This window comes from Nylanderia fulva, unplaced genomic scaffold (genome assembly GCF_048542155.1).
Source record: "Nylanderia fulva isolate GAGA-0341 unplaced genomic scaffold, ASM4854215v1 Scaffold78, whole genome shotgun sequence".
In the NCBI taxonomy this organism is placed as follows: domain Eukaryota; kingdom Metazoa; phylum Arthropoda; class Insecta; order Hymenoptera; family Formicidae; genus Nylanderia; species Nylanderia fulva.
The window spans coordinates 280,343-303,932 of NW_028190894.1; the positions used below are offsets into that span (position 1 = coordinate 280,343).

Below are 23,590 nucleotides of genomic sequence, written 5' to 3' on the forward strand. Positions count from 1 at the left end.
TGAGACAATTCTTTGTTTAAATGTTAAGTCTATAATTTGTCTAATTGATTAACGACAAGTTCTGCACTACAAATGCTCTCTTTACATCTTCTATAAGAGTGGTGCGACCGTGGTAGACTTTAACTTTATTTTATTAAGCAATGCACACGCTGTGCAGCAAACGCAAAAAAAAAACTTTCAATTCAATAAATGCTAAATTAGATATCGCATTGAGGTACTTATCCCTTGCCCTCTCTCTCATGTGCTCTGCTCGCTCTTGGTCGACCACGCTTCCGCACGCCAGAAAGGTTCTCGAGAGAAAAAGATCAAGGGATCCACGCACTCTGCGACATCTCCCACCAATCCTTCTTCGATGCGCCACCTCATCGATTACCATATGATTTGCTAGACCCGCGAAATCTGATTCAGTAATTTAGAACGTGCAGAATTATTTCTTTTAACACACCCTCTTAATTTTGCACTTTCTACTGCACAAGATTCTTTTTATATTTTTCAAATTTTTGTCTATTAACGGTTTGGTGAGAGAGTCTGCTATCTGTTCGTCAGTTAGACAGTATTTCAGTTTTATGATTTTCTTTTTGACAAGGTCCGTGTATAAATCGATATTTTATAATACATCAATATGTTTCGACCGGCTGTTGATCATCCCGTTTGTGATCAACATCATCGCGCTTTGATTGTCTATGTTTAATTTATTTTCATCCTTTTGTTTAGCAGTTCCTCAAATAGAATTTTTAAAATACAATAGCTCTTTGCAGCATTCCGCTGCCGCCACATATTCTGCTTCAGTGCTGGACAGTGCTATAATTGATTGTTTTCTTGAGCACCATGTTATCGCTCCGCCTGCGTAGAAGATTATGTACCCTGTGGTACTTCGTCTGGTCTCCGTATCACCAGCGAAGTCTGCATCGCAGTATGCCTCCAGTATATCATCGAGTTTGTTATCACAGAATTCTATTCCTTGATCTGGATTTCCGTTCAGGTATTTCATGATATGCTTTATATCATTTATGTTTTCCTGCAAATGATTTTTAGTGTATCTGCTACTGTAGTTTACGGTATAGGAGATATCTGGTCTTGTCCTTGAAGACACATACAACATGCTTCCGACCATCTCTCTATAGGGAAACAGACTGTTCTTCGGTGTCGTTTTTGCTTTCTTCACCTTTCAGTATTGGTATTGACTCTGGTTTTGCATTCTTCATGCCGTAGTCTTCCAGGATCTTCTCGATGTATCTCTTCTGGGTGAGTTTGATTTTTCTATTTTCTTTTTCGATTTCCAGCCCAACGAATACTTCTGGTTTTTCAGTGGCTGTCATCTTGCATTCGGTACTCAGCTCTTCAATTATCTGTGCCAGTTCTGTTGGATCGCTTTCTATCAGGATTCCATCATCCACGTAGATTCCCAGTATTGAATCGCTATTGTTTCTTTTGAAGAGACATTGCTCACTTTCTAGTGGCTTAAAATTGTTTTTCTTCAGAAATTCTGTGAATCTCGTATTCCAGCTCAGAGGAGCCTGTTTTAATATCCGTACAGAGCCTTTTTCAATTTGCATAATTTGTTGTTTATTCTATATCATCTGGCGGATATATATACACGTCTTCGTTTAAGACACCATACAGGAGGCGGTCTTTATGTCGAATGTAACGATTGGAATATCGTTTCGCCGCTGCTATGGCAAAACAACTCCGCAGGGCACTCACACTTATCACCGGGGCTATACGTTTCCTCGTAATTGATACCATATCTTTGTTCACACCCTTTACGACCTGTCTTGCCTTGTATGTGCCGTTTGTTTTGACTTTAAACACCCATTTACTTCTCAGTGATTTTTGCGATTTAGCTTGTTTCGTGTCCACTGTTACCCACGTCTCGTTCTCTTCTAGAGAACGTTTCTCTTCCTTTATTGCTTTGATCCAATTTCTCTATCTGGTCCTGTTATTGCTTCTGCATATGTCAGCATGACATAATCACGATAGCGATCTGGTTGTTTTCTGGCTCTTTCTGATTTTCTTCTCTCTGTTGTTACTACAGGTGCTTCTTTTTTTTTGTTCTTCCTGTTGTTCATCTTCTTGTTCTTCTTCTGATACATCTTCTTGTATCTGATCGTCTATCTCTTCTTCCTGTATCTGATCGTCTATCTCCTCTTCCTCGTTTTCTTTTAGTCTTATCTTGACTGTCTGACTAGGTTTTATTTTATTCATTTTGAATTTTACATCTCTGGATATTTTTATTTTTCTCTTTGTCGAGTCCCACAATCTGTATCCCGTCGGTGCGTATCCGACGAATGTGTATTTTTCGCTTTTTGTCCAATTTCTTTAACGGACCCAACACTTTTGCGTATGCCTCTACGCCGAACACTTGAAATGATTTTAGATTCGGTTTCTTTTCCTCCCACATCTCGTACGGAGTGGTCTTAAGTGTCTCTGTTGGTATTCTGTTCAGAAGATAGGCTGAGGTATAGACTGCCTCGCCCCACATTTCCTTATTCAACTTTGAATCAAACAGCAATGTCCTTGCTTTATTCATCAGTGTTCTGTTTAACCTTTCAGCTCTTCCGTTCTGCTGAGGTGTATGTGGTATAGTAGTGTCTATTTGAATTCCTCGTTCTCTGCACCATATCAGCACACTCTCGTTTATATACTCTTTTCCGTTATCACAGCGCATCTTAGACAGTTTCAGATTCCAGTGTGCTTCTTAATATGTATTCTTTTACAATCTGCGGAACTTCCGCTTTGCTTTTCACCAGGAAGACCATCACATAGTGAGTGTAGTCGTCCAGGAAAGTCACACAGTATCTTTTTCCGTCCCATGTATCTGGTTTAATGGGACCGCATAGATCGGTATGCACTATCTGAAGTGGTCTTGTTGCTCTCGTCCTGGCCTTTCCTATTTTAGTCCTTGCCTGCTTCGCTTCTTGGCACGTTGCACAAATTTCTGTAGGTTTTTCCAAGTCACGCGTTGACAAGTTTATTCCCTCACTTAGCATCGTGAGTTTCTTCAGATTCTCCTGTGTGATGTGTCCGAGCTTTCTATGTCAGTTTTTTATTTCCTTGTCTTTATTCTCTGCAAGATACGTTTTATGCTGCTTTTGCGGCTTCAGTTTTATCTGAAACAAGCCATTCTTTAATTTCGAGCCCTTCAAGACAACAATTTTTTCGCGTTTTACTATTACTTCACTCTTACTGAACAATACTTCGCCACCGCTTTCGGTTATGGCATTTACCGACAGCAGATTCGTACTGAGTTCAGGTACGTATACCACCTCTTTCAATTGGCACTCATCGAACTCTATGCTGCCCACTCCTTTCGCCGCCATCGACTCGTTCATTTTTGCTACTTCCAATTGCTGCATCAATTTTCTTCATGTTTTTGAAGTACTCCGCGCTGTTTGTCATATTGGATGTACTCTCTGAGTCCAATATCCAGGTATCGGGTTGATTTAGTTCTTTAGCCAGAAACGCAATTTTGTCCGTGTCTTCCTTTTTATTCTTAAAATAACAGTCTTTTCTTTATGATTCGTCTTTTTACAAATACCGCACTTTCAACGTTTTTATTTTTGGGACAATCTCTAGCTAAGTGACCTTGCTTGTTACATTTGAAACATTTCGCCTGTCCATTATACTTTGTGTTTGTTTTCAATTTAGACGTTTTCGCTACGTGACCTGTTTTCTTACATTTGAACCATTTCAACTGTGTTGCTTTGAATGCTACAGCGTTTTCTGTTTCTTTAGAACGATTTCTAGTTTCTTCCGCGATCAGTCTAGCAGTTAGATTTTCCAGCGTTTTTTCTGCTTTTTCAGACGACTCCCACGCGCTTACGAAATGTTTCATATGTTCAGGCAAGGTAGACAAGATTTTAGAAATCAGCATACTATTATCTATCCTTTTATTCAATGCGTTTAACCGGTACACTATATTTCGCAATTTACTAATATACGTAGCAATAACGTACGCTGAATTCTTATCATACACCGTGGTATAGAATGTTTGCATTAAGCTACACGTTAACTGTTCCGACTCTCTTTCGTATATGTTCGCGATCTTTGTCCACATCTCGTGTGACGTTGTACAATGCATTATATGCAACAGGGGTTTTTTATCTATCGTCGTGACTATATATTTTTGCGCTTGGGCGTCTTTTCTTTTCCACGCTGCGTCCTGCCGGACTTCGGGAGTTTTGGTAATGACTATGTCATACAGTTCGTTTTCGCGCGAAACAAAATACTTAACTGAAATTTCCACGTTTGGAAATTTTCATTACTAGTTAATTTTTCTATATTAGCGAGTGACCGTGCCATTTTATTTATTTATTTTTTTTTTACTTTAACGTATTTACGTATTATTTGATATCTATTTGTCTGTTTGATACCTCGTGTTTATTTACTTCGCTATGTATTGAGTTTCACGTGTCCGAACTGTGTACACACGCACTGTGTTCGTGCTCACCGAAATTCGCCGTTCAACGGCCGTCTTCTTATTCGCGATTATTAAGATTTTCACGTTCAAATTTTTCAACGTATTGCTACGCTTTCAACGAGCTAGTTTTTTTTTTTTTGTTTCCTCTCACGGTCCCAACACTCTTATCTCTCTTTCTTACTCTCGCGTGTCTCAATATTTTAAATATAACGAGTCAGTCTCGTGTCGGGCTGGGCCCATAATCTGTTAGTTTTTATATATATATATTTTACTGTGGAATGAAGGATGTTCTGGTTTCCAATTGAATTTCTGAGACAATCCTTTTGTTTCAAACCACCCGTTGGCTGCTCGTTAACTCAATATGTACACGCTTCGCGAACGCGGCGATCATCCAGCGGTCACATGTCAACAATATAAGAAGTGGTATTATTTCCCCGCTATCGCGAACCGTTGACCTTCTCAGTAGCGCGTTTGGGGAAAAGAGCTCAGATCGCTTCGAGAAGTCGTTCGAGGTACACAAACCAATTGTTCAGTTCCGTATCAGGTGAAACAAAAACGGCAGCGAGAGTTATTGCAAGATAAGGCGTTCAAATCCCCGCTGATTGAGCGAAAGGGGATTGTTGTTGATCATAGTTATTAAGGAAATTAAATTTTGAGTGTTAGTAAAATTTGGAGTTTGCCTTACAATTCCTTGACCACCGAGCCTTCCCGCCAAGGCTGTATCAGCCGCCGTGCTCACGAGCACACATTTGGTCCTTCGAGCCGGATCGGTGGCAAACTCGTATTGTGCAAACTATTCAACGTTCACCTTCGCTGTCGGCTTCACGGATCTCCAATAACTTCCATGGCTACCATCGAGGATCTGCTAGCCGAACAAATCCAAACGATATATTCCATCTCGAGAGTTCTGCCGAACTTTAAAAAACTTGGACAAGCCAAGATGACCCGCGCTGTATCCCAGGAACGACTTGCCGGTCTCAAGGAGTACTTCGCAAAGTGCCAGAGCCTCCAAGCGAAGATTACGCGCCTAGCCAGTGCCAAGATGAAGTCGAAGCACGAATATTTCCAAACCGAGCAATTTTTGGCGTGTGAGGACGTCTACAACCAAACCGCGGACTACATCGTGGAGGTATTAGCCGGATTTGAGATACCATTTTACCAAGCCACAGCAGCAGACGTAAGCGGTTTTTCTGATTCTTCTCGTCCGTCAACTCGTTTACCGAAGCTGAATCTACCTACGTTCGACGGGAGTATCGACAAGTGGGAGAACTTCCGCGACCGATTTACATCGCTTATTCGTTACGATCAAACGCTATCAAATGTAGATCGCATGCATTACCTTATCTCTTGTGTTAAGGGGGAAGCAAGTAACGCGCTAAGCAATCTCGCGGTAACGGATGCTAATTTTCCCATAGCTTGGGATATTTTGATCGCGCGGTATGATAACAAACGCCGATTAATTAATTGCCATTTACAATCCTTATTAAATTTACCGTCAGCCTCCGCGAACACTTCCAAGGACCTTTGCGCACTCCGCGATCAAACCAACGCGGCAGTACACGCTCTCAAAAATCTCGAGCGACCAGTCGAACATTGGGGTGACATTTTAGTGTTTTTGGTTACGCAAAAACTCAATAAACATTCGCGAGAAGCTTGGGAATTAAAGCACGGCATTACAGTTCCGTATCCCACGTTTGAGGAGCTCAATAAATTCTTGAACAATCGAATTCGAGCATTAGAGACAATGCTCCCGGTAAAGCCAAAAGAAAAGTCAACAGACGCGACTAAATCAACGAAAAATAACACTCTCGCATCACATGCGGCTTCGACCTTTACATTCGCTTGTCCTGTGTGTAAGGGCAATCACCTGTTGTACCAATGTTCGACCTTCTTAAACCAAACACCGTCTCAGCGTTTCGACTTTATTCGGAAAAATAACCGTTGCCTTAATTGCTTCAGTTCAAAGCATAACATGAAAGAATGTACAAGCTCGCGCGTATGCAAACAGTGCCATAAAAGGCATCATACGTTATTACACTTGAATGCCGCTACCAAACCGTCAAGTTCGGACCAAACCGTTGCGCCAGCGACAGCCCGCGATAATAGCGAAAGCGAAGTCGCAATTCATTTAGTTTCCGAAACCCTACCGTCGTCCTCGACAATTCTCCTCGCCGTCGCCCGAGTACGGATACATTCGCAACATGACCGCGTTGTTACAGTGCGCGCTCTTATTGACCCGGGATCCGTCGCGACTCTCATTACCGAGTCTGTCGTCCAATGCCTCAAACTTCCGAAAGTTAAAACCTTTGTACGTGTCACCGGCGTTGGCGAAGCCGATTCGATTGTGCGTCACGCGACAAAGGTTACGATTACTCCTACGTCTGGCGACGGACCTGCCTACGCGACGAACGCGCTCATTCTCAAAAAATTAACCAAATACTTACCGTGCCAATACCGGTCGACGAGGCACTGGAGGCATGTTTCCGGGCTCAACTTCGCCGATAGCGATCCCATGAGTCGCGAACCGATTAACTTAATCATTGGAGCGGATCTCTACGGAAGATTACTTCGAGAGGGCATTCGTCAGGGTCCCGCAAATGAACCCGTTGCACAAAATACCGCGCTGGGCTGGATTCTATTCGGTCCAGTCACTAGCTCATCCACCCATCCTCGAGCTTCCGTTCACGTTCATAACGGAGTCGCAGAGGATCTCGACTCCGCGCTCCGCAATTTTGGGAGATTGAAGAGATCCCTCAGAAATCACACATGAGTCCTGAGGAAAGCCGTTGCGAGGCTCATTTCGTTGGGACTCACACCCGTATAAATCAAGGACGCTACGTCGTCAGACTACCGTTTCGAGGTGATCTTCCCGTCGCGTTGGGTGATTCACGCCCTACGGCCTTAGCAAGTTTACAACGTCTGGAAAAACGCCTCCACCGTGAGCCGAGTACGGCTTCAGAATACCGCGAGTTCCTATCCGAATATGTTGACCTCGGTCACATGGTCAAAGTAGCCGAGCCCTCGACGGTGGACATCAAGTCCCCGCGATATTATATACCGCACCACGCTGTAAGGCGAGCAACGAGCGAGACGACACGCTTACGCGTCGTATTTAACGCCTCAAGCAAGACAACCAACGGCTTGTCGTTAAACGACCAGCTATTGGTCGGCCCAAAATTGCAAATCGACATTGCCACCGTTATTTTGCAATGGCGTTTACACCGATATGTGCTTACTGCCGACATTGCGAAAATGTATCGGCAAATTCTAGTCGATCATCGCGATACCGATTTTCAACGCATTCTATGGCGCGATTTACCTGACAAACCGGTCGACGACTATCGCTTGTTAACTGTCACGTATGGGACAGCTTCCGCGCCGTACCTCGCGCTTCGTGTTCTTAAACAATTAGGGCAAGACGAAGGCGCGCGGTTTCCACTTGCCGTTCCAATATTAAATTCACAGATCTACGTAGACGATGGCGTTTTCGGAGCCGACAATAAAAATGTAGCTCGTGAGATGCGCAACCAATTAATTGCACTATTAGATAAGGGCGGTTTTCGGCTGCGGAAGTGGGCAAGCAATTGTACCGATTTAGTAGCCGATATCGACCCGTCGGATCACGGTCTCGCTCAGCAAAAATTATTAACCGGAGACGAGCAACTTAAAGTTCTCGGAATCGCATGGAATCCTACGCCGGACGTGTTTTATTTCCACGTGTCTCTCGGCCAGAGCCTCGATAAGACAAAACGCTCGATTCTATCAACAATCGCCAAACTGTTCGATCCGTTAGGCTGGGTGGCACCCGTCATTATCACTGCCAAAATATTTATGCAGCAATTGTGGCTGCTTAAATGCCAACGGGACGACGAGATACCAGCCGATTACCTCTCGCAGTGGCGACATTATCATGAGAGACTCCAGTCTCTTAACCGTCTGGAAATTCCTCGCTGGACGGCGCATGGAGCTAACACGATACATCGCGAACTGCACGGCTTTTCGCACGCTTCGACTAAAGCGTACGCCGCGTCGGTCTATCTTCGCACACTTTCCGCCGACGGGTCCGTCACTATTACGCTTCTCATGGCAAAAGCGAAAGTAGCTCCGCTAAAAACCATAAGCGTGCCGCGCCTCGAACTATCAGCCGCGCTATTGCTCGCTCGACTGCTAAAATTCGTGCAATTGACGCTTAATTTTGCCAATGTTGATTGTGTTTGTTGGACAGATTCAACAATTACTTTGACGTGGATTAGTCAATCTCTAGCACGCTGGAAAACTTTTGTCGCGAATCGCGTCTCCGCGGTTCAATTATTACTGCCCTGTGCAAAGTGGCGGTATGTCCCGACCGAAGCTAACCCTGCCGATTGTGCGTCTCGCGGCTTAGCACCCGATGAAATCGAACAGCATCCGCTATGGTGGACCGGGCCATCTTGGCTCTCAAAATCGCCTGATCATTGGCCTTCCATGCCGTCCTCCCTCAATCATGCCGATACATCCGTCGAGGAGCGTAATCTTCAATCAATTTGTATCGCCGGTGTCGTGGAACAATGAGATCTCGCGACTCGCTTTTTGTCCTGGCACACCCTCGTGCGCGTTACTGCTTACGTGCTCCGTTTTGTTAAAGCAGCGCGGCAGCCTAATCGCTTATTGCAACGCGACAACCCTTTATCGGTCGTTCTCGACGCAGACGAAATCCGAGCCGCGAAGCAGTATTGGATCAAAACATTACAAGCCGAAATGTTCCCGGAACAGGCAACGCGCTTAACTAATCAACGCCCAGTATCAAAATCCAGCTCTCTTTCCGGACTCAATCCATATGTCGATGCCACCGGAATTATTCGAGTCGGTGGTCGATTGCGGCATTCCAGCCTTCCCGAAACAAGAAAACACCCGATTATTTTCCGGTCCCATCCCGTCCTATCGCTTATAATCGATCACCATCACGTGCGAACAATGCACGGGGGTCCTCAACTAACGCTCGCGTCCCTGCGGCAACAGTACTGGATCCTGCGTGCTCGCACGACAGTCCGCGCGGTACTCTACCGATGTGTTCGCTGTGCTCGCGAAGCCGCTAAAATACCAAACGAACTCATGGGGGATTTACCGGAACCACGTGTCAATCGCGTCCCTCGCGCCTTCATTAATAGCGGCGTCGATTACGCGGGTCCGATCGCCTTACGAACTAACCCCGGCCGCGGGCATAAATCTCACAAGGCATATATCGCGCTTTTCATCTGCCTAACGACCAAAGCGATACACCTAGAACTTGTAAGCGATTACTCCTCAGCGACATTTCGCGCGGCCTACCATCGCTTCATTTCGCGACGTGGTTTGCCAAAACACATGTACTCGGATAATGGTACAACATTCCGAGGCGCCGAACGCGAGATGTCAGAGGCGTATTCGCAGGCCATACGTGATCCAAACTTTCTAAACCGATTAAGTAGCGACAATACCTCGTGGCATTTCTTGCCTCCCGCTGCCCCGCACTTCGGCGGGCTTTGGGAAGCCGCGGTGAAGAGCGTTAAATATCATCTAACACGATGCGTGGGAAATCATACTCTGACGTATGAGGAGTTAACCACAGTGCTTTGTCGCATTGAAGCGTGCCTGAATTCTCGCCCGATCGCCGCTTCGTCCGATAATCTGAACGATTATACCGCCTTAACGCCAGGGCACTTTTTGATCGGGACACCTCTTATAGCGCTACCTGAGCCGAACGTACTCGAATTAAACGAACAGCGACTGTCCCGATGGCAGTTAACCCAGCGCATCGCCAAAGGTTTTTGGAAGTGTTGGCAGAATGATTACTTGCAGACCCTTCAACAACGCCCGAAGTGGCGAATCGCGCAGAGGTTGGCCCGCGTAGGCCAAATCGTATTAATCAGAAATCCATTGGCTCCACCGTGTCAATGGGAGCTCGGGCGTATTCGCGAATGTCATCCCGGCGCCGACGGCTTGACGCGCGTCGTGACGGTTCAAACTAGTCGCTCCGAATACAAACGACCACTTACAAAAATCTGCTTTTTACCGGTAACCATTAATGAGGAAAGCGATAAACATTCCGTCACGGCGGGCGGCACCAATTAACGCTACAACGAAGCATGTTCGGCTATAACAACCATGTCTGCGAGTTCTCTATATCCTTTGTTCATTATTGTAATTCCGCGGATAAATTCACGCCTTATTTTATTTTTGTCTATACATAATCTCACTATGCTGCGATTTGTCATCGTGATTCTGTGTTCGGCTGATTGTACCTCACATATACCGTCTTCGACATTAAAATTTATGTCTGTAATCATAGCATTTCGAATGTATAATTCGAGGCGGGCGGTATGTTTCGAACCATCCGTTGGCTGCTCGTTAACTCAATATGTACACGCTTCGCGAACGCGGCGATCATCCAGCGGTCACATGTCAACAATAATAAGAAGTGGTATTATTTCCCCGCCATCGCGACCGTTGACCTTCTCAGTAGCGCGTTTGGGGAAAAGAGCTCAGATCGCTTCGAGAAGTCGTTCGAGGTACACAAACCAATTGTTCAGTTCCGTATCAGGTGAAACAAAAACGGCAGCGAGAGTTATTGCAAGATAAGGCGTTCAAATCCCCGCTGATTGAGCGAAAGGGGATTGTTGTTGATCATAGTTATTAAGGAAATTAAATTTTGAGTGTTAGTAAAATTTGGAGTTTGCCTTACAATTCCTTGACCACCGAGCCTTCCCGCCAAGGCTGTATCAGCCGCCGTGCTCACGAGCACACACTTTTGTTTAAATGTTAAGTCTATAATTTGTCTAATTGATTAACGACAAGTTCTGCACTACAAATGCTCTCTTTACATCTTCTATAAGAGTGGTGCGACCGTGGTAGACTTTAACTTTCTTTTATAAAGCAATGCACACGCTGTGCAGCAAACGCAAAAAAAACTTTCAATTCAATAAATGCTAAATTAGATATCGCATTGAGGTATTTATCCCTTGCCCTCTCTCTCATGTGCTCTGCTCGCTCGCTCGCCTGTCTCGCTCGCTCGCTCTTGGTCGACCACGCTTCCGCACGCCAGAAAGGTTCCCGAGAGAAAAAGACCAAGGGATCCACGCACTCTGCGACATCTCCCACCAATCCTTCTTCGATGCGCCACCTCATCGATTACCATATGATTTGCTAGACCCGCGAAATCTGATTCAGCAATTTAGAACGTGCAGAATTATTTCTTTTAACACAATTAATCCTTGATAAGTCTCAGCTCGTAATTGTTTTTGATTCTGTTTACAATAATTAATTCGATCCTTTTCAATTTTTATATAACTATCTACAAGCCATTGTTGGAATAATCGTCTGCCTATAATAAAAATATTAAAATTATCACATATAGCTATGTGATATTTTACATATGCAGCTCTACTTACTCGTTTATTACAATTCTTACGTTGTAAATTATCATGCCATCCTTGATTACCATATGGATAGAATAATGGATAAATCCATGGTTCTACATTTAGATTCATTGTACTGACTTGTTGTAACGTTTTCTCATTTTTATTATATATTGTTACATACGTTTCCGGAATTTCACCATCTGCTGTAGTAAAAAAAACAGCTGCAACTTCATTTACTCTCTGCACATTGTATCGGCCACGATCAATGCCTTTTTTTGTCAAAAATCCCAATTGTAATTCACGTATACTATTATTTTCAGTGATTTGTTCAATTTCTTCATGCATCATTCGGTAAGATTGTGCAAAAACATTATTTGTACGCATTATATTATCTATTAAATGTAAAATTTCTTTATCAAGATTCGAATTTCGATGTAATCGACATTCTGTTGCTTCATTATTATCCACAATAAAAAGTTGACCATAACTTGGCATTTCGTTAGATGAGAGATATAACGCAATATTAATTTGATAATTTTGTCCTTAAATTTTAAAACAATAAGGTCCACGTCTTTGCGCACTAAAATCTGCTAAGTTTGCATTAAATGACACGAATGAAAATGTATTATTGTAACCACGAATATGATTATAAAAATGATTTGATTTTTGATGATTTCCAATAAATAATTCATAAAGTTCATACGGAGGTTGTGGTAAAGAATCTAACTTAACAGAACCATGGCTGCAACAATCATTAAATGAATTACCCTTATTAGCTACTTTTTCAGAATTAAAATGTTTTGCACCACAATGTTCACAACATATATTCATTTCTCCTATGTAATACTCTATGATATTTTGTAGTTGAGTAGTATAAGATTTATTAATATCTACAAATCCTTTTTTTAAAGCTCGAGTCTTTTCCTTACGATTTGCATTTTTACTTTTATCAATTATATTGTGTAATGTGCTAGGTATAGAGAAAGTAATATTGTTATTTAATAAAGTTTCTGTAGTTGAATTGTGAACATTTCTAATTATATCAGTATCATCGTTAACATTAACATTATTTGTTGGAGATAGTACTTTCATATATGAATTAACCGATTGTGAAACAACATAATTTATTACTATATTTTTCGAGAAGCTTGTTAAAGTTTGCGCTATATTTGGACAAATCTCACCGCTATTTGATAAAGATTGACAATCTTGTTTAGTTATCATTCGTTTCATTTCCCGTCTTTCCATCTGAGATTTTGCTTTTCTTTCTCGTTTATTACACTGGAATTCTTCTTTTTCAGCAGTTCGAACTACTTTTCTTCGAGGCATAATTAATTTTTTTTTTATTAGTGTAATAAAATAATTAAATAATCTGAATCAAAGTCAATTTCAATTCAACATCAAGCCAAAGTAAATTTCAGTTCAAATTACAGCCAACTTTAATTTAAGAGAAAAAAACCAATTTCAATAATCAATTTTAATTTATGTATCATTAAATAATAATCAAATAATAATTATCATTATAATAATACTTTATCAATTTTTATTTATTTTAGTTTAAAATTAATTAAATTAGTATAATTTATTTAATTTAATATTAATTTAAAAATATAAAAGAATTTTAATCTCATAATTTTAATAAAAATTATTTTTAATTCAACAATTTAAAGTAAAATTAATTTTAATCCAACACTTCAAATCAAGTAATATCAAAAATAATTTCAATCAAATTAAAATTAATTTAAATTTACAATTAAAGTTAAAATTTATTTTTTAATTAAATTAATTCGAATTAAAACATAATTTTAATTAATTAATTTAAATGGAAACTAACTTTAAACTAATAATTTAATTAAAATTAATTTTAATTTAATAATCTAATAATAAGTTAAAATTAATCTTAATCGAAATAAAAATTACTTTTAATCTAGATGTAAGTAAAAACGATTTAAACAAAAGCTAATTTTAATTAAATAATTTAAATCACAACTAATTTGAATCAAATAAAAACTAATATCAATTTAAGTTAAATTTTAATCTAATAAAAAATCCAAATTACAATCAATTTCAATTTAACAATCCATCATAATCAATTTCAATTTAATTCAAATTTCAATCCAATAATCTAAGCCTCAAAATCAATGTTAATCCACTTAATCCAAATCACAATAATTAATTTTAATTCAATCAAATTTCAATCGCTAATAATTCAAATCATCAATTTCAGTCCAACAATCCAAGTAACAACCAATTTTAATTTACAAGTCAAATTTTAATTCATTTCAGTCCAACAATCCAGGTAACAACCAATTTCAATTCACAAGTCAAATTTCAATTCAATAATAATTTCAAATCAATAACTACTCACAACTAATTTCAAGTCAAGTTTATTTTCAATCTAATAATCCAAATCACAATTAATTTCAGTCTAATCCAAGTCACAATCAACTTCAATTCAAGTAATGTCAAATTTATTCAATTTTATATCAAATAAAATTCAATTTTGGTAAAAATAAAAATTAATTTAATTTCAACGAAACAATTTTAATTAAATCTAGTTTTACAATTTTTTTTAAATTTTGTTGGCATTTATTTGTTGGGCTCGACTTATTTAGTTATCCGTCGTCCGTCTTGTTATTGCGGGCATGTATTAGTATAAGGCATTGTCTCGGTATTTACATTCTTTTGTATTGTATGTCTTCCGTATATGTTCATCCGTTCGTCGTCTGAGATTTTTGTCGAATTCGTGTCCTCGCGTGATTGGCGCGATTTGAAGCGTCGGTTATTTTGACGACGGTATATAAGACGACCGCCCGATCGAGAGACGGACACACACACTCATTATTCTCCTCGTATTGAATCCGCGTAATAAACAGTTTTCAACGCATAAAGCACTTTATTCAAATATCTCCTCTCTCAACAATTTTAATCTTAATATTTTTATTTTATTTATTTTTTATTATTTTTTATTTTTATACTTTTTAATTTTTTTATTTAATTTAATTTTTAAATTATTAAATTTAATTGTTTATAATTTAAATTAATTTTAATTAAATAATTATAACAATCAAAACAAATCAATTTAACAATAAATTTAATCGCAATTAATTTCAATATAATTTAAAATTAAAACTTTTTAATATAATAATTTATGATCAATTAAAATTAATATCAATCAAAATTAATATTTGTCGCTAGTGGTGAAAATAAGCTTAAACGACTTGACTACGACGTAACTAGCAATTTTATTTGATTATTTCACGACGTTTCGACCATTTGGTTGTGGTCCTTTTCAAGTGAAATTTCATCAATTAAACCGAGGTTAACATAACATCACACCGGTGTTATTTGAAATCGAAAGTTAAACGTTAAAAGAGGAACACGTCCCATCGTTATGATGTTAAAAGTTAAAAATTAAAAGAGGAACACGTCCCATCGTTATGATGTTTCGTCAACGACATCGACGAGTCGTTGACGAAACATCATAACGATGGGACGTGTTCCTCTTTTAATTTTTAACTTTTAACATCATAACGATGGGACGTGTTCCTCTTTTAACGTTTAACTTTCGATTTCAAATAACACCGGTGTGATGTTATGTTAACCTCGGTTTAATTGATGAAATTTCACTTGAAAAGGACCACAACCAAATGGTCGAAACGTCGTGAAATAATCAAATAAAATTGCTAGTTACGTCGTAGTCAAGTCGTTTAAGCATAATAATTTATAATAAAATAAATTTTAATCTCAAAATTTAAATTAGAATCAATTTAAATCAATTGTAATTAATCCAAAAATTAAATTATTAAGTTAATTTTAACTTAATAATTAATATTAAAATCGATTTTAGTATAATAACAGAAAATTAAAAAGAACTTTATTTTTAACTGAATCTAAATAAATTTAAATTTGATAATATATATATATTGATAAATGTAATATATATATATATATATATATATATATATAAAAGCAGAATAATACATTTTTATACATATATAAAATTTAAATAATTATTTGGAACAAACTATATGACAATTTCGGTGTAAAAAAAGATATAAAAAAAGGATATTTATTCTTTTCTTTATATCTTGTTTCTCTCTCTCTCTCTCCCCCCCTCTCCCCCCCATCTAATTCAATCTTCCACTCTCTATCTTCTTCTCTTGATGAAAATCTTCTTTTCTCTATATCTTTTTTATTTCTCTTTCTTATTTTTTTCTTGTATTTGTTTTTAACCCCTCTTCTTTAGGCTTTTCTTCATATAACTTTTAACAGCTGTAATAAATTATTTATTTATTAGATTTTGTATAATAAAATAGAGTGATACGTATTTATACGTACAATGTGTAAATGATTACTTATAATTATATGAATGTAATAATATATATATAATTATAGTATCGGGACTCCTCTATAACACATAAGTGGGTGATGCGGAGAAGGTTGAGCAGACGGCCTAGGTAGCTTAATGGTTAGAGCAGTCGCCCGGAAAGCGGAAGGTTCCGGGTTCGAGTCCCGGTCTAGTCACCCGAAGACCCGATTCTTTTTCGCGGATCCCACATAATATATGTATATAAATATATATACATATATAATAAATATATATATGTAATAATATATATATACTTTTGTGAAATATAGAAAAAATTAATTTATCGCTCATTTTTAAATATTAATATTGCTTTAATAATCAAGTCAATAACATACTTTTTTATCTGTGTATCTTCTCTCTATCGATTATGTATCTTCTCACTTTCTCTATCTTTCTCTCCCTCTCTTTGCTCCTTTTTCTTCTCGATGAAAATCTTTTCTTTATTCTATTTCTCTTTCTTTATTTTTTGTTGTTTTTTCTTATTTGTTAACTATTTATAACCTGAAATATATTATTTATTTATTAATAATAATATTAAGAATTTGCAGGAAGACATCTGCTTGGCAGCAAAATGTTGTCTAAACAATATAATTAAATATGAAAAAGATTAATTTATCGCTCGCCATTAAATATTAATACTCCTTTAATCGTCAAGTCAGCGCCGTATAAACCACACGGCGACAATTGTCGGTGTTCAATATTTAAAGAATTATTAAAAGAGTATTAATATTTAAAGGCGAGCGATAAATTAATATTTTACATTTTTCAAATGTATATCGTTTGAACAACATTTTGCTACCAAGCAGATGTCGGCTTGAACAGTTATTTAATTTCTGCCACATATATTTAATTATTAAATACTGACCAATGTCGCCGCGCGGTTTATACAGCGGGTTATACGGGTATACGTGAACTTCAAATGCTTTACAACTTTTTTATTTAATATAATTATTGTATTGCTAGCCTTAAAATATTAATACTCCTCTAATAATAAAATCAGCGCCGTATTAATTGAGCGGCGACTATTGTCGGTATTCAATATTTCAAGACGAGGCAAAAATTAAAAAAGTGTGCAAGCCGACATCTGCTTCGCAACAAAATGTTGTACAAACAATATACTTTTGAAATACGGAAAAGATTAATCTATCGCTCGTCTTCGAATATTAATACTACATTTTAATAATCAAATCAGTGCTGTATACATACTTTTTGTCAGTGGATCTTCTCTTTATCTGTTATGTATCTTCTCTCTCTCTCTCTCTCTCTCTCTCTCTAGCTCTCTCTCTCTCTCTCTAGTTCTCTCTCTCTCTCTCTCTAGTTCTCTCTCTCTCTCTTTCTCTCTAGCTCTTTCTCTCTCTCTTAGCTCTTTTTTCTCCTCGATAAAAATCTTTTCTCTTCTTTTTTATTATATTTCTATTTCTTTATTTTTTGTTATTTCTTAACTATTTATAACCTGAAATATGTATTATAATATTAGAAACGTAGCAGAAATTGAAAGGATTTGCAAGCCGACATCAAGAGACACGGTATAGTCTCGCGACCAGTTATGGGCGTAGCCGAGACACCGTGTATCTTAACGCGAGTCGGACATTTGAGTCTTTATAATATTTTGAATTTTCCATAACGGCTGAAGCAATCGAGTTTATACTAGACTTAATCGATAGATTGAGTTCGAATTATATAATAAAAGTGTCTTTATTTCTGCTCTACGTGATTTGTAAGCAGAGATATATAAATGCAAAGTCGAAATATGAAAAATTTCTTTTAAGAAACGTCCCCGTTATCATTATCATCGACCACGCATACATAGTAGTATCGTGCTACACGTATTCACACGTATACAACACATGCGCACACATATATCACACGTACACAACACATGCAAGATGCATGTAGTGGTAATCTTGTCCATCTCGCACGTTTTACAACAGATGGCGATAGTGGCGTCCGCCATATCGGCAGCGTGCGGGGTTATGTTGGCTAACTCTCTCTCTCTCTCTCTCTCTCTCTCTCTCACACACACTCTCATTCTCACTCACTCACTCACTCACTCACTGTTCGTCTTGTGTACTTATTGTAAGACTAGCGTGCGCATGTCCGGTACCGTTCGGTGACGGCCCGTCAGCTGCTGCCACCAATACCGGGTGTCCGTGGAGCATGCGCAGCTCCACGAGAGCGAACCACCTCGAGACCGGCGGGAGAGCTGACACTCCTTCGGAAAGTATAACGAATCAGACGCGTTCGTTGTCCGGGAGTCTTTTGGAATTCTTTTGTTAAATCAGTTACTTATACTTTAAATATATCTGTTTTACTTTACTTTAATCCACGGTGTTAAATATTCTACTCCGATCTGTTAATACCTAATTGGTCTAATTGATCTAAACTGCGCGCCCGCTTTCCACCTTTCCACGTCTCCTTTATTATCACTCGATATTAAATGGAAACGCGTAAAACAATTTCCGAAAGTAATTCTAGCTTACATCTCAGAAGTGGGATTCAAGTGGGTCATAATGATCAATAGTGAAATAGTAGGAATACTAGGCCGGTTCTAACCCGGGTCCTCTGAGGGGAGTGCGGGGCGGGGGGGTTTTCGGTGGCGAGGGGGTATGACGTCACGCGGGCGGGGGGGTCTTATCAGCAGATAAGCTTATCTATGTTTATAAACAAAAGATAAACAATATCTATTACAAAGGGCTGCCGACAATCGGGGGGGGGGGGGGGTTGCGTTTCTTCTCTTCATACGTTTATGTTTATAAACAAAAGATAAACAATATCTATTACAAAAGGGCTGCCGACAATCTGGGGGAGGGGGGTTGCGTTTCTTCTTCTCATACGTTTATGTTTATAAACAAAAGATAAACAATATCTATTACAAAAGGGCTGCCGACAATCGGGGGGGGGGGGGGGTTGCGTTTCTTCTCCTCATATGTTATCTGTATATTTCTAAGAAATATAATCAAATTTTAAGAAGGGCCACAGTTTGGCATGCGCCGACAATCAAGGGGGTTGCGTTTCTTCCCCCATACGTTATCTGTATATTTCTAAGAAATATAATTAAATTCTAAGAAGGGCCGCTTGGATCCGAGCGCCGACAATCAGTTCTCTGAAAATCTAAGATAATCAAATTTTAAGAAGGGCTACCGCTTGGCATACGCCGACAATCAAGGGGGTTGATACATGATCTATACGTATATTTCTAAGAAATACCAGCACCGATAACCAGCGGCTGCAGGAATTTATAAACAAAACAAGCGCCGAAAATTTACGTCATCTAAATTTTTCTCGTTCGTACGTTGACGAATTGGGATATATAACGAGGACCGATGCCGCTGCCGGGGCCATAGTACCACTGGCGAGCGCACGCTCTCTTCATTCAAGATGTTTGTCTTGCTATCAAGTGCTTCCGACATTCTCAGTTTAAGTGCCGAACAGTTACAATATATTCCGAAGATTGTTTTACTGCAAAAGTGTGGATATTTCGTAGAGCATTTGTGGGACAAGCTTCCGGAGCATATCAAGACGGATCCGGAGGTTCAGACATATCGTCGCTGCCTCGAACATTACAATCGGCCGTGGATGCGAACGCATATTGACGGTCCAGCACCGATGATCAGGGATTGCAGCGAATGTCAGCGAAAATAGGCTGAGGTTAAAAGTGTGAAAAAGTGCCAGACATAAAAAAATGGAGAACGTGGAGAATGTTGAACGCGACCTGTTGGAGCGTTCCCGCCAAGTCGGCACCTTGGGCGAATATTTCGGATGGCTGCAAGAGTGCGAACGGTTTATCGAAGAGCTGGAAGCAAGCGTCCGCGTCTCTCGATTGGACATAGGCAATCTCTCGTGGCGAGAATAGCGCGACTCGAGGGTGCGAAGGTGCGCTTGCAGAGACAGTATGTCGGTGAATCCATGTTTAGTGGTGGATCCATACCTAGTGGCAGCGGCGGCGGATTTAGTGGCGGCGGCAATAATGCGCAAAGACTCGTTTGGCGCGAGATCGATACGGCGTTCGATAGCCGTATACTTACCGGTGCGGTAATTAACACAGACTATATCGAACCGCGTCAGTTTTTGGAAAATGCAGCAGACATTGTAGTCGAGAACGTGGAGAATGTGCTGCAGAGACACATCAGTGTAAAAGTGAACACTGTTTTCAACGGCGAATTTGTGTCCGGTGATAAGCGTGCCAATAAAAGTATCAATACGAGAAATTTTGAACTCTTTCGCACGTCCGATGTACGCGAGTGGTACGAGCGCCGCGTAATCGAGCCCACGCTAGCATCGCTAGAAGAGTTCCAGGAACGGGCATTGTCGCGGATAATAGATTTGACAGTAAATATCAATAAGTATAATCCAATGCGCGCTGGATGCCATGTCAAATTACCGCAAAAAATTATGGTAAAAAGAGCGGTTGTTAATGTGCTATCAGCGGACAATGCGTGTTTCGCATGGTCAGTGGTAGCCGCTCTGTACCCCCGCTGAAAGACATATGGAACGAGAATCCTCCTATCCGCATTACACCACAGTGCTGAATCTCCAAAACATTGAATTTCCAGTGACTGTGAATCAAATTAAAAAATTCGAACTTGCAAACGACATCTCCGTAAACGTGTACATCATCGACAACAAGAACATCGTCCCGCTACGTCTTTCGGAAAAAAAGAAGGACAGACACGTCAATCTGCTGTACGTGGAAGACGAAAACAGCGTCGGACATTTTGTTTTGATAAAAAATCTGTCTCGTCTCGTGAGCTCGCAACTGAGCAAAAAAGCTCATAAAAAATTTATCTGCGATCGGTAAGTATTAAACTTAAATTATATTTAAAATATTTCTAATTAAATTTTTTATTTTTTACAGATGTTTACACTATTTCGGAGCGGCGGATAAATTGCAAGCGCATACGGAAGATTGCGGGAAATTGAACGACTGTGCTATCCGGTTGCCGAGCGACAAGGACAAGTGGCTCAGCTTCGACAATTACACGAGGAAGGAGCGGCTGCCGTTTGTAGTGTACGCCGATCTCGAGTGTGTTTTGGCAAAGACCGAAGATGCCAAAAATTATCAACACCATCAAGTATTCAGCATCGCGTATTACGTACAGTGTTCGTATGACAGTTCGTTGTCCACATACAATTCCCGCCGTAGTGTCGATTGCGTCGCGTGGTTCGCCGAACAGCTTAAAAATTTAGCAATCCGCGTAAAAAATATTTTAACGACCAATGTCCCCATGATAAATTTAACGCCTGACGAGTGGACAAAATTTCGCAGCGCAACACATTGTCATATATGCGAAAAACCGTTTCGATACACGCGTTCGCAATCATTGCCACCTCACCGGGCGGTACAGAGGCCCCGCGCACTCAAATTGTAACTTAAATTACAAAGAATCATTTTGTATTCCTATAGTCTTTCACAATCTGTCCGGCTACGACGCGCATTTCATTATCGAGGACATAGCCACAGCGTTCGAAGGGGAAATCGAATTATTGCCGATAACAAAGGAAAAATATATATCATTCTCGAAAACTGTTAGATTGACACAAGACAAAAATGCAAAAAATTATATCAAATTACGCTTTATCGATTCGTATAAGTTTCTCAGTGCTAGTCTTGACAAATTAGCGTCATTTTTGGATAAAGATAAACTAAAAATTTTACATTCGGAATATCAAAATTTAACTAGTGAAAAATTCAATTTATTGACACGAAAGGGTGTCTTTTTATACGAATACATAGACTGCGTGGACAGATTACAAGACACACGTTTACCGCCGCGCGACTCATTTTACAGTTCCCTGACCGAGTATCCGAGAGTGATTACGCGCATGCCGAAACCGTCTGGAGCCGATTTTCCCTTCGAACGCTAGGCGAATATAGCGATTTATATTTAAAAATTGATGTCTTGTTATTGGCAGACATATTTGAAAATTTTCGCGACAGTTGTATAAAAAGTTATGGACTCGATCCCGCATATTATTATACTCTCCCCGGATATACATGGGACGCCATGTTAAAACATACAAATATAAAATTTGAATTATTAACAGACATTGACATGGTAATGTTTGTCGAACGAGGTATACGCGGCGGCCTTAGTCAATGTTCAAGTCGATACGCACAGGCAAATAACAAGTACATGCAATCGTACGATCCATCGAAACCCTCATCTTATCTCATGTATTTCGATGTAAATAATTTGTACGGATGGACAATGTGTCAACCATTGCCATATGCCGATTTTCGGTGGGTCGACGATATATCGAATTTTGACGTATCATCTATCGCGTTCGATTCACCTATAGGCTATGTTCTCGAAGTAGATTTAGAGTATCCGCAGCATCTTCATGACGCGCACATTGACCTACCGTTTTGCCCAACGCGCGATAAGCCGCCCGGCAAGCGGGAGTATAAACTCCTCGCAACGCTTTACGATAAGAAGCGTTACGTAATACACTATCGTAATCTGCAGCAGTGCACGCGCCACGGGCTACGCATAACAAAAATATATCGCATACTACAATTCACGCAGTCAGCGTGGCTTCAAAAATACATCGAACTCAACACACAGTTTAGAACACGAGCGAAAAACGATTTTGAAAAAAATTTATATAAATTGATGAATAACGCAGTATTCGGCAAGACGATGGAAAATGTGCGCAATCATATGGATGTAAAATTATTAACAAAATGGGACGGACGGTACGGTGCGGAGGCAATGATCGCGAAACCAAATTTTCATAGTACAAGCATATTTTCGGAAAAATTAGTTGCCATAGAATTACGCAAACTCGAAGTTAAATTCTACAAACCAATCTACGTTGGCATGTGCATACTCGACGTATCAAAAGTATGTCTTTATGAATTTCACCACGAATACATGTCACCGCTCTATCGTGACAATTGTAGAGTAATGTACACCGACACGGATAGTTTAATATATCAAATTAAATGTCAGGATGTCTATGAAAATTTGAAACGCGACATCGCTCGATTCGATACCAGCGATTACGCCGCGAATAATGCGTACGGTATACCGCTCGCGAATAAAAAGGTGCAGGGTCTGATGAAAGATGAGAATAACGGCGCGATAATGACCGAATTCGTCGGGCTTAGAGCAAAAATGTATGCTTTGCGGGTGGATGGTAAAAAGGACACTAAAAAGGCAAAAGGTGTCAAAAGTAACGTCGTAGCGCGTAGTATAACATTCGACGATTATACACGCTGTCTTAATGACGAGATTGAAATGACGCGTCAACAGTCATGTATAAGATCGAAATTGCATAAAGTGTATACCATCAGCGAGACGAAAATTGCTCTAAGTCCCTACGACGACAAGCGGTATGTCGTACCTGATTCGACCGACACCTTGCCGTGGGGACATTATCGAATACCATTGTAAATAAATTATATTGTAAGGACGTATT

The 23,590-nt window shown here is 39.6% G+C and overlaps 4 protein-coding genes and 1 pseudogene across 4 annotated transcripts; 4 read left to right on the forward strand and 1 right to left on the reverse strand.

The window, feature by feature from the left end:
* Nucleotides 1-721: 721 nt before the first annotated feature.
* LOC146720099 (uncharacterized) lies at nt 722-1,114 on the reverse strand (annotated as a pseudogene).
* Nucleotides 1,115-5,264: 4,150 nt separating this feature from the next.
* Nucleotides 5,265-7,190, forward strand: LOC146720100 (uncharacterized). The gene has a single exon (XM_085489051.1). The coding sequence runs from the start codon at nt 5,265-5,267 to the stop codon at nt 7,188-7,190; it is 1,926 nt and encodes a 641-aa protein (XP_085345177.1).
* LOC146720101 (uncharacterized) lies at nt 7,187-8,971 on the forward strand. The gene has a single exon (XM_085489052.1). It carries the CDS (start codon nt 7,187-7,189, stop codon nt 8,969-8,971), a length of 1,785 nt encoding a protein of 594 aa, XP_085345178.1.
* Nucleotides 8,972-9,157: 186 nt separating this feature from the next.
* On the forward strand, nt 9,158-10,510 carry LOC146720102 (uncharacterized). Its single transcript, XM_085489053.1, has one exon. The coding sequence runs from the start codon at nt 9,158-9,160 to the stop codon at nt 10,508-10,510; it is 1,353 nt and encodes a 450-aa protein (XP_085345179.1).
* A 12,305-nt stretch (nt 10,511-22,815) lies between these two features.
* Nucleotides 22,816-23,590, forward strand: LOC146720103 (uncharacterized). The gene has a single exon (XM_085489058.1). It carries the CDS (start codon nt 22,831-22,833, stop codon nt 23,563-23,565), a length of 735 nt encoding a protein of 244 aa, XP_085345184.1. The 5' UTR covers nt 22,816-22,830; the 3' UTR covers nt 23,566-23,590.